Source organism: Sceloporus undulatus, chromosome 4 (assembly GCF_019175285.1).
Source record: "Sceloporus undulatus isolate JIND9_A2432 ecotype Alabama chromosome 4, SceUnd_v1.1, whole genome shotgun sequence".
Classification (NCBI taxonomy): Eukaryota; Metazoa; Chordata; class Lepidosauria; order Squamata; family Phrynosomatidae; genus Sceloporus; species Sceloporus undulatus.
In genome coordinates, this window is record NC_056525.1 from 62,282,575 (window position 1) to 62,293,313 (window position 10,739).

The 10,739-nt window shown below is 39.9% G+C and overlaps 1 protein-coding gene across 1 annotated transcript; it reads right to left on the reverse strand.

The window, feature by feature from the left end:
• Window positions 1-2,240: 2,240 nt before the first annotated feature.
• On the reverse strand, window positions 2,241-9,112 carry LOC121929563 (acidic mammalian chitinase-like). Its single transcript, XM_042465240.1, has 7 exons — window positions 8,947-9,112; window positions 8,621-8,739; window positions 8,136-8,259; window positions 7,828-8,010; window positions 6,049-6,165; window positions 4,609-4,744; window positions 2,241-2,557 (listed from the first exon to the last, which is right to left on the reverse strand). The coding sequence occupies exons 1-7, from the start codon at window positions 9,100-9,102 to the stop codon at window positions 2,241-2,243; spliced, it is 1,152 nt and encodes a 383-aa protein (XP_042321174.1). The 5' UTR covers window positions 9,103-9,112.
• Window positions 9,113-10,739: the final 1,627 nt, after the last annotated feature.

Below are 10,739 nucleotides of genomic sequence, written 5' to 3' on the forward strand. Positions count from 1 at the left end.
GTTTCCAAATGTTAGTCTCCAAATCCTACCCATCTTGGAGAAGAGAAGGCTGGTCCTAAGAGAAATAGCTAGGAGAGGAGAACTTTGGCCAATCCTATTCCCCAATTAGTTTTGTAATGTCTAATTATGCTTACAGTGTTAATTGTATTTTAGTGCTTACAATTGGAGTTGCCAGGTGAAAAACAGGACAGGGCTCCTGTGCCTTAATTAGCTATGACAGGAAGGAACTTCAGCAGGTGTTATTGCCATACTTTAAATGTACATTAGCCCCGTCCCATTTTCCACCTGTCAACCCTACCCATAGTGTTTGATGATGCTGTCTTGGTAGTGTCTCACTGCTCTCAAATCCCAGCATGAAAGTATGAAACAAGTGGTTGGGTCAACCCTTTATTGATTCCCACAGAATCTACTATGAGCAAATATAATAATGGGCTCAGCCTACTCTTCCATCCTCCATTAGAGTTCAGGAGGGGGAGGTATGCATGAGCCCCAGGATTTGCCCCTTTTTCCAGCCCTTCAAGCCAGACAGCGAGATAGAAAATTTTCATTATGCATGATGATACAGGATGCTTATCAGTTCCTAAACTACAAGTTCTTCTAGCTGGTTATAAGAAAAGATCGACTTAAGCCTAATACAAAAAGATAATAGTATAAAGTAAGCAAATAAGAGCCAACCAAAAGGCCAAATGAGGAATAAAACTGAGAAAATTCCTATTCAGCCCTTTACAAGGTGATTAGATATACCCATTCTATAATCTACAAGCAGATGGATGGATTGCCAAATGAATTAAAAAGGGCCAAAAGAAGCTGGTGCTGGGGCCTAAAGTAGGCCTTGCAATGCCACTTTCTTGTAAGATCAGAAGCCTTGTGAGAATCTGATGTCTCATAAGTATTCATTCTAGAGAACCTTTTTGCATGAGAAAAGAAAGTCGTAATGGAGTGGGAGAGTACAGGCTTTCTCTGTGCCTCTCCAACACTGTCGTAGCACTTCTGTGCTCCTTCCTGAGGGAGACCATCTTAAAAGTGTGCTTTTTTTCTGAACACGTTTTTTTCACCGTAACAAAAGGCAGGCTTTTATTACTGTCTCCCTAGGAAGAGAACAGAAGTGTGCAGAGAGGCACTGAGAAGGCCACTATTTGCTCACTCCATTTCAGTTTTCTTTTCTCATGCTCTGAGTCTAATGGGAATGTGATAAAATCATCCCCCAGAATTAGAAGAATGGGATTCTGTTGGGTTTTTATAGAGTTCAAGGTTGATTTTCTCTAGGAGCCATTTATGGTCCCATATTGGAAGAGATATAAAAGATATATAAAATTAATTAAAATATTACAATTAATTGGCAAATATTGATTGGAACTGGGAGCAGGTGAACCATTTACCTGGAATCTTGGAGATCTGTGGCCAGTTGAAGTAGAACGGACTAGGGTACATGGACTAATAAGGATGTGTTTTATGCTTCCAATCTAAGCTTTGATAAGATTGCCACATGAAGTGTCTACAGAATATGAACTTTCCTGTTGATTCTGTTCTCTCACAGGTTGTCAAGGGACATGTAAGATAATACAAACTATAAGTTGAGTATACCTCATATATTTGTCCCAGATCCAAAATGCTTTTTTCATGGATGGCTGAGATAGTGACACTTTTGCTTTCTGATGGTTCAGTGTACACAAACTTTGTTTCATATACCAAATTATTAAAACTATTGTATTAAATTACCTTCAGGTTAAGTGTATAAGATGGATATGTAACATAAATGAATTTCATGTTTAGAGTTGGGTCCCATCTCCAAGGTATCTCACTATGTATGTGCAAATATTCCAAAATCCAAAATACTTCTCATCCCAAGCATTTCAGATAAGGGAGACTCAATCTGCATTTTTAATTGAGTATGAATGAAAGTAACTGCACCCAGCTAATATATTTCATAAAAGATATCAGGACAAATTTACTTTAGTTATGCCTAATGGATTTTAATTGTGTGTTGTTTTTCTTTTTTCATAACACACTAGCCGAAAAGGATTCTGAATGTGCTTACAGATATTGGTAGCAAAACTATCCTTGCTCTCAGGCTTACATTCTAAAAGACATGGCAAACGAGGAAAAAAGGATGAGTAGAAAGGAGGAAAAACATAAGCTCAAACACCAGTCTTAGAGTTCGTGAGGAAAGGAGTTTACTGTGGGACATACTGCTACCTGATTTAAATCCCCTCTTTTTACTGTAAACCATCTGTCAATATTTAAGGGTAGTTGCAGCACTTACAGTTGACATCAAAAACCAACCCAGCTGCACAGCTAAAGCTGAAAGTCTGATGGTTAGCACATATATAGAATTTGGTCTTGTCTTGTGGGTCAGCATGGGTGCCATCTGGTTGGTTTGCACAAAAGTTAGGATCAGAAGGTCCTGTGGTAGTTGTAGTGCCCAGGGGAGGAGTTGTAATGCCTGGGGAAGGAGTTGTGTCACACAGAGGAGGAGTTGTAGTATCCGTGGGAGGAGTTGTAGTACCTGTGGGAGGAGTTGTACATCCAGAAATTCCTCCAATACAGGTAATGGGATCTGGAAGAAATATTCACCAACATAGTGAGAAAACCATATTCATGGTTAAATATGCTAGTTGACACTTTACATTTTCAAGCTTCTTAAGAAAGGGCATTGGGTAGTAGTCAGAAGTGCCACTCCAACAGTAGAGAAAACTGGTGTGCCTATACTGAGATCCCTGATAAAGATGTAGAAAGGAACACTTCAGGTGGTATTTTCTCCTGTGGTGAACTTATATCCCAATTTTCTCCCACAATTAGGACTCAAGGAGGCTCTCAGTAAGGTTAAATACAGGTTCAGATAAAATCAGACAAAAGCAGGTACAGATTTTTTTATAAAGAAAAAGAAGCTTTTTCCTTTGCATCTTGGGAGCAGCTACTGGGCAGCCAGACTGAAAAACTTCTCACCCATGCCAGTCTTGAGGCACAGCTAGATGCATCTCAGTCACTGCTTGGCCAGCTGCTCAGTTGCTCCTCCCTTTACACTCAGTCACCCTGGGAGCAACAACTGAGCAGCCAGCCAGTCAGCTTGCCTTCCTTTTGCTGGATCACTGCCACTGTTGTATTCACACATAAAAGGCTGGGGTAGGAGAAGAGGCAGAGGCAAGCTGGGCCTGGCTGAAGTAGCTGGCTGGCTGGCTGGTAGATAAAGCAATGAAGTCTATGTTGTCACCTTATCATGTTTACAGTCAGTAGATCTAATATCAAGAAATAGGCATGGGGTCACTAGAGTTATCACTCAGGAAGAAAGGGGGCAGTAGCCCAAAAATGTTTAGGGACTACTGATTTAATTCTTTCTAGAAGGTGTATTCCTTACTGTAAACATGATGGGATGATAACATAGACTACATTGTTTTATCTGCTACTTAAGCTCCAGCATGTCTTTATAATATTCTTGCCACTAGCCCCTTGCTACCATACCATCACCACATCTTTCAGCTGCATTTCATCATCTTCTAGTTCATGATCCTTTCCTTCTTATCCCATGCTGTCCAGTCAGTTCACTGTTTGTTTGTTTTTCATTTAACTTTCAACTGCAATTGGTCACATGCATGACAGACACTTAGCAAACCAAAAAGAGTCTTGGTGTGGCAGAAAACAAGCTGTATCTCTCCCTTCCACCACACAGATATGTTTTGCACTGACTGTAATAACACTCTGTGTAGAATTCTTTTTTCTGAGCAAGGACTTGGATTCCTGCAGGATTAAATGTGAAGTGAGCAACCATGACACAAAGTCTCTTACAGCCCTAAATGTCTGACCAAAGTTTATGTGCCAACTGTATGAATTCTGCAAAAAATCCTTTCATTTATTCATACCACCAATATTCAGAAGCAAAAGGAAGAAATAAGTGATCACAGGATGTGGTTGTTCTCATCATGAAAAACCCACCAAATGCAACCCCAAAGGAATCAAAGGTAATCTTGCCCAGTTCTGTCTAGCCAGAAATGAGAGATTATCGCACTGCCTTTTTCCAGATCTGGGTACGGGCTGAGATGAGGCTGGAACCATGTGTTATCACATAGCTCTGTGCGCAGATCAGAACTATCCCCTACCCAATCAGAACAACTCCCATTACTTTGCTAAGAATGGAAAAGAAGCATTTTAGCTAAGTACAGGAGAAGTCCGATCTGGCACAGGATGAAAATGATCTGGGGATGGAGCTGTAAAACACAATCCCAGCCTGGTCTCAGCCTGTGCCCAGATCGGGAAATGACAGCCAGTGCAATAATCTCCATGAATAAACTCATTTTTTGATGGCATTTCACAAAGGGCCAAATAATGACATGGCAGTATAAAGAATGGCAGTGGCTGAGAGCATGCTGTTCCTTCCATGCAAGGTTATTATATGACAATCTTCCAGAGATAAAATACATACATCACTTATACTTCATATGATTGATTTACAAGCAGTACACAAATTTCACTTACCTTTAAGACAGAGCTGAAAATTTAAATAATAAGTTTCATTGCCTGTTAGACTTGCATAGTGCTTCAGTATTTTGACATTTCTGGCAAATGTCATCTCAAGCAAGCAAAGAGGTCTCACTAAATCTTATGGATTCTTACCATTTGATTCAAGAAGTCTCTTCAGTTCAGATATTAGAGGATATTTTCCTTCATTACAAAATGTGCCCAGAAAATCATCCAGATCAATGGCCCAAACCATGGCACCTCCAAACCCATGCTCCTTCAGGTATCTGACCTAATCAAAACAAAAAGAAAGCTTTTAAAGCAAGAATTCCAGAGCTGTTTTTTCTTCTATTTCACATCTGTAGCTATACTGCTCACCATCTGATCAGTGATGGTTTACACCTTTAGAAAATAACATTTCACCTTCAGTATTCACTGTGTACTCAGACAGAAAGATTAATGTTGCTGTCACAGTTTCATAGAGTGGGTAATTGCCAGAGGCTGGGAATCTCCATATACATCATAGCCCCTAGCTCTCTCTCTCTCTCTTTCTTTCTCTCTCTCTCTCTCTCTCTCTATATATATATATATATATTTGTTTGCTTAAAATGTCCCAGCAACTCTCTCATGTGTTTGCCGTTCACATCTGGTTTAGACCCAGGAGAGATATAGTTTAATATAATAATAATAATAATAATAATAATAATAATAATAATATAGTTTATTTGTAACCCGCTTTTCCAAAATTTGATCAAAGCGGCGAACAGTTATGTATAAGAACATTTCAATAAAATCAATTAAAAACAGCATTAAAACCAGCATAATAATAATAATAACAACAAAAGGGCCAGATAGAAGGGGAAGTCGAAATATACATTCCAGGGTCATCACTGAAAAGGTGTAAGAGGAAAAGATTTTTCATGGTGGGAAGGCTTGGGAGAAAAAATACGTCTTCAGAATCTTTTTAAAAAGAGCTAAGGATGTGGTAGAGCGGAGCTCATCTGGGAGACTATTCCAAGATCTAGGGGCCACGAAAGAGAATGCCCTCTGTGAGGTCCTCACATAGCGTGTCACTGGGACCTCCAACAATTTCTTCCCTGTTGATCTGAGTGTGCGGGGCGGATTATATGGGGAGAGGCGGTCCTCCAAGCACCCTGGGCCCAAGCCATTTAGGGCTTTATAGGTCATTACCAACACCTTGTATTGAGCCCGGAAGCGAATAGGCAGCCAATGAAGATCTTTAACCAAAACATAAACTATAAGTTTATGTCCTGACTTTAAACGGTGCTATCCTTTGCCTATGACAGACTGGGGTGGGGGAGGCATGGTGAAATTCCCTACCATGTCCATTTGTTGGTCTGGGGACTCTTTTAGTGGGAGGGAAAGCTTTTAAAAAATTAAAGTGGCAGAGGGAGTGCAGGGAAGCTAAAAAAACCACTTTGGGGGGTTGCATGTGCATCGTGGGCTGCAGTTTGCTCACCTTTAATATAAGATGTTAGTTGAATATCACATGAAGTATATATCTCTGTGGTCAGACATTTAAGTCCATATTCTCGTACATGGAAAATGGCAATATTTAAGATACAGTAGGCTTACTTTGCATCGGAAGCTGTCAATGTTGTCATAGCCAACCCATTCGTTGTCCCTGTAGGTATATGGAACTTTCTGTTCATCAATCCATTCTAATTTAGCTGTCTTCAAAAATGTACAAATCTGTAAAAACATGGGGGAGGAGCATATTTAATACTGCAATTCTTACTATGATAGTAAAGCAAATAAAATAAAATAAAATAAAAACAATCATCCATAAAGTCTGCTTTGTGAGGCAACCTAAAATCTAATGCTTTATGTTAAGCACAGCTAGATCAAAACATCTAGAGAGAGAACATGCAACTGGAACCAGTGAGCCATATAAGTAAGGAAATAATGGTTAAAAAGATGGTCAACAAGCATGCGCATCACAGCAGTCAATAAGTCAATTAACTGGTATTGTTTAAAACTGCCATCTTTATATGCATCATGCCATACTTCCCAAGTCTCTTACTTCAAGAGAACCAACATTTGGATAAGCACGCTGTAATGCTTTGTCAGCTCAATACTAAGGCCAGTTGCATGACAGACTTGTTTCACCTTGCAGAATCATATGAAAGTTTATAACCATTTTCACAGTTGGCATCATTTTTTTCTCCCCCAGCTTTAATTATTTATTTTTTCTCTTTTTTAAAAAAAGAAAGCAAAACAGCACTGGATACTGTTTTATTTTAGAAAGAAAAAGAGAAGAAACAACTAAAGACACAGCCTGGAGGAAAATAAATTAATCAGCGGCTATCTTCTGATGCTTTCAAAAATAATTTGTCACAAATCCCCTAGTTGGGATCAACAGGAACCAACAGCTGTACACTTTTATTTGACGTTGTTAGGGACTGATTATTTATCTATTTATTTCTGCTGAATGAACACTGCTATAAGGATGTATTGAATTCCAAAGCTTACAAAACTGGAGGTCAGGCAGGGATTCGGAATAGAACACTGACAAGCAAGAAGCATTTATCTACTCAAATCTTAGGTGAAGAAAAAAAATTGGATTCAAATAAGTCCTTCAGTACTCTGGGTAGATCCAGGGAAGAAGAGGATTTGTTCTGACAAATGTTGATTTTCAGCTGAGCTCTTTGAAAATCTCATCCTTGCCAGCTGTACTCTGGATCTGATGGAAAACAGATACACATAGAGCAAGGGTGGGCAACTGTGGAAAGCTAAGGGGGACATATTGATCCCCCAGGAAACCTTGAAAAGTCACATACACCCCACTGCATCCATCTCCTCAAAAACAAAATGGGAGAAATAATAAGAAAATGTAGGGGAGTTACAATTTGATGTCATGTCATGTAGATTTCCTGTAATCCTCCATGAATGAGGCAGATTGATTAAAACAATGAATACCTCATATAAAAACACTCTCTGTTACATACAGAATGGACTCTTTGTGAACTCTGTTTCCAACTATTTACAAAAAAGACTCAAGAGGGGGAAAAAGTTCCAGTGTGCAAGCACAGAACTAGTGGATAAATGCTGCTGCTGCTGCTTTCCCCCTTTAACCTTCTTTTTTCCAAGCAAAAGGTAAGAAACATAGCTGGCAAGTAAACAGAACTGGAAACTGTGTGTTACATGTTTCCTCTTGACTATTCTGTTTTGCTTGATTAGTTTGTTATTATTGTATTATTGTAATATTCTTTACTGCTGCAGTTTGCTTAGGGTAATCAAATCCTTTGCATACTGCCTTGGTATCCATGAGGATGAAGAGTGTTTAAAAATAGAGTGTTTTTTAATGATAAATACAATAAGTAAAGAGAGATACAATATTAGGTATTTTCTTACCTCATAATAGGCCCAGAAGCCAGCCTCGCGAGTGTACTGTCCTGCAGAGCCAGCTCCAGAGACAGGTGCACAGACACCAGTGTCAGAAGTAGTCAGCCTGAAGGTACGTCCGTAAGTGGGGAATCCCATTAGGAGCTTCTCAAGTGGGACACCATTTTCATGCCAGTATGTCATGGCAAAATCCTGTGAAGGTACAATTGCAGGGTGTAAGTAAGAATTAGTTGCCAGTTCATTCATTATCAGCCTCTTGTAAAATCCTCTCTCCCTCTCTTTTTCTTGTTATTTGTAAGATCAAAAGCTTTCCTTACAATGTTGAAATACTTCATATCACCTTCATCTTTGGGTCCCACACACAAGGGGCTGTTATGTCCTGTGCAGGTATCCCAGCCTCCATGGAAATCATATGTCATTACGCTGATGAAATCTAAAAGTCTGGTGTGAATAAAAGAAAAGAAAAGAAAACACAGTTTATTATACACCAATGGCAAGAGAAGTCATTGGAAAACCAACAACAATTTGTTACATGCCACACCTTCTTGGGTTTGGATTAGTCTGATTCAAACTTAATTGTGCAAAATTGGGATGTTACCACTGACCTGGTAGCAGCATTATTTATTACTTCAGATATTCATTTTATTTATATCCTGCCTTATGTCCAGTGGAAAACCCAAAGTGGCTATAGTCAATTTGCATGATAATTTTAAGGCTGATGCCCATGAGAAAGCCCATGAGAAAGACATTTAAAATCTTTTTCCCCCAAAAAATTAATCTCACTGGCCCTTATCCTACTTACTGTCCTATCTTTGCTATTTCATATCCTGCATCAATGGTTCCTTTGCCAGCAGACACTGCTGCAGTGACTAGAAGCCTCTTCCCATCAACTTTACTGTTTTCAAAAGCAGCCAGCATTTCCTATGGAGAGATAGAAAAAAGCCATGTATATCTGTTTCCTGAGCACTTGTTACCTATACATTTCTATAAAAGACATCATCAGAAGATAAAATCAGTTCCCAAAACTTATTTGAAGACACTTCTTTCCAGTTTACACCCCCAATTGCTACAAGTACTATTTATCCACAACAACCCCCCTCATGTTGGCCTAGTGTACTGGCTTCTCACCTCAATGAGGACTGTGAAGCGCTGCTTGTCTTCAGGAGGGCTACCCCTGGATCCTGGGTATTCAAAGTCCAAATCAATTCCATCAAAACCAAATTTATGCAGATATTCTATCACTGAATCAATGAAGATTTTCCGATTGGCAGGTGAGGCAACCATTTCAGTGAACCTGAGATGAAGAAATCCTTAGATGCTCTCTGCTAAATGCTATTACACACATATAACTGCATTACACATGTATATCTAAGCATTAATCTCTATTCAGCTAAAGATGTTATCCTGAGCTTATTATATTTATGGACTTCTCTGCCAGTAGCATCATGTGCCCTTCTAATCAGAGATGTCATCCACAAATGTATTCTATAACTGACACAGTAAGAGGCACAGCTAGCCCATCACCTTGATGAATAGTTCAAGATCCCCTTTAAATATAATCTGAAACTATGTTGGAAGGAAACACATTTCCATGATTACATCTCATGCAACTGAAGCTATGTTTAAATGACCCACCATGTGACAAAGGGTTGATCATGTGGATCTGCACCCCAGTAAAAACTCTGCCTCTTAACAAAGGCCCGTTACAGACCGCCCAAAAGGGGCGGTCTTGGGCTGCTGCCGGTTGCAGCGCGGGGAAGCCACTGCAGCCAAACCACACGACTCCCCCATGCTGTAAAAAAGGAGTGCGAAAATCGCGCTCCTTCCGGCAACCCAGAAGAGACGTCACAAGTGCCAAAGCGCGCACTCGCGACGTCTCTTCCGGGTTTAGACGTCCGGACGCTGCATGTCTGTTACGTCAAGATGGCCACGCCCGTCTGTATAGGGCGCTGCCATCTTGCCGTACGGAATACGCGCAAGGGGCAAGGCACATCTGGAAGAGCCGCCCCTCGTGCGTATTCCTGGTGCAACGACGGCACCGCTTTGGCCCGTCTGTAAGGCGCCAAAGTGTCCATTCCTTGCCTGGCACCTATGTGCTCTCTACACTCATAAAACTGGTTAAATTATATGTTATTCCAGCCCTGTAGAAGATGTTAATGAGTAACATGAAACACATAGAGCAAGGGCAGGTAGAGAGCAGTCCACAGATTGTATGAGTGTGTCAAGGGTCCCACCCAATAGAAGAAGACCCCTCTCACCCTATACAAGTCAGCTATTTATGATCGGGAACATGGTCTTTTATTTGGAAGACAGTGTGAGAACTTCCATCATAAGAAGGGAGAGTAGGAGCTTTAAAATTGCCAATCAAGAGTTAGTTTTAAAAAATGTGGCCACCCAAAAATTTAGAGAATCTTAAGTGTGGGGAACAGCAGATACTTACTTCTGAGTGCCAAAATTCCAGCCTCCAATAGCTAGCAGTGTGACAAGATTGGGGTTGCTGAAAAACATGTGAGAGAAGATCAATGCAAAAATGTGCACTGCAACTGCAGAATCAAACATGACATTATAAATGGTTTTTCAATCAATGAGCAAATATTAAGCCAAAAATAGGTTTGCAATATCTTAATATTTATTTATTTATTGAATATTCTATGCCACTATGTATGAAAAATAGTTCCATAGCATTATTAAAAGGCACACATTTGAAATCAATTAACATAGTAGTCTACAAAAGAGAAGGGAGGGAGGATGGGTGGGTGGGTTTGTGGGTTCTGGAGAGCGAGAGAAAGAGAGAAGAGTAATGCCATAGAGAATAAAAAAATATTTTTAAAGTGTTTATATATGTATGTAAAGTGGCAGATATACACTGGTACCCCGGGTTATGAAATTAATTCGTTCCGCCGCCGCTTTCGTAACCCGGA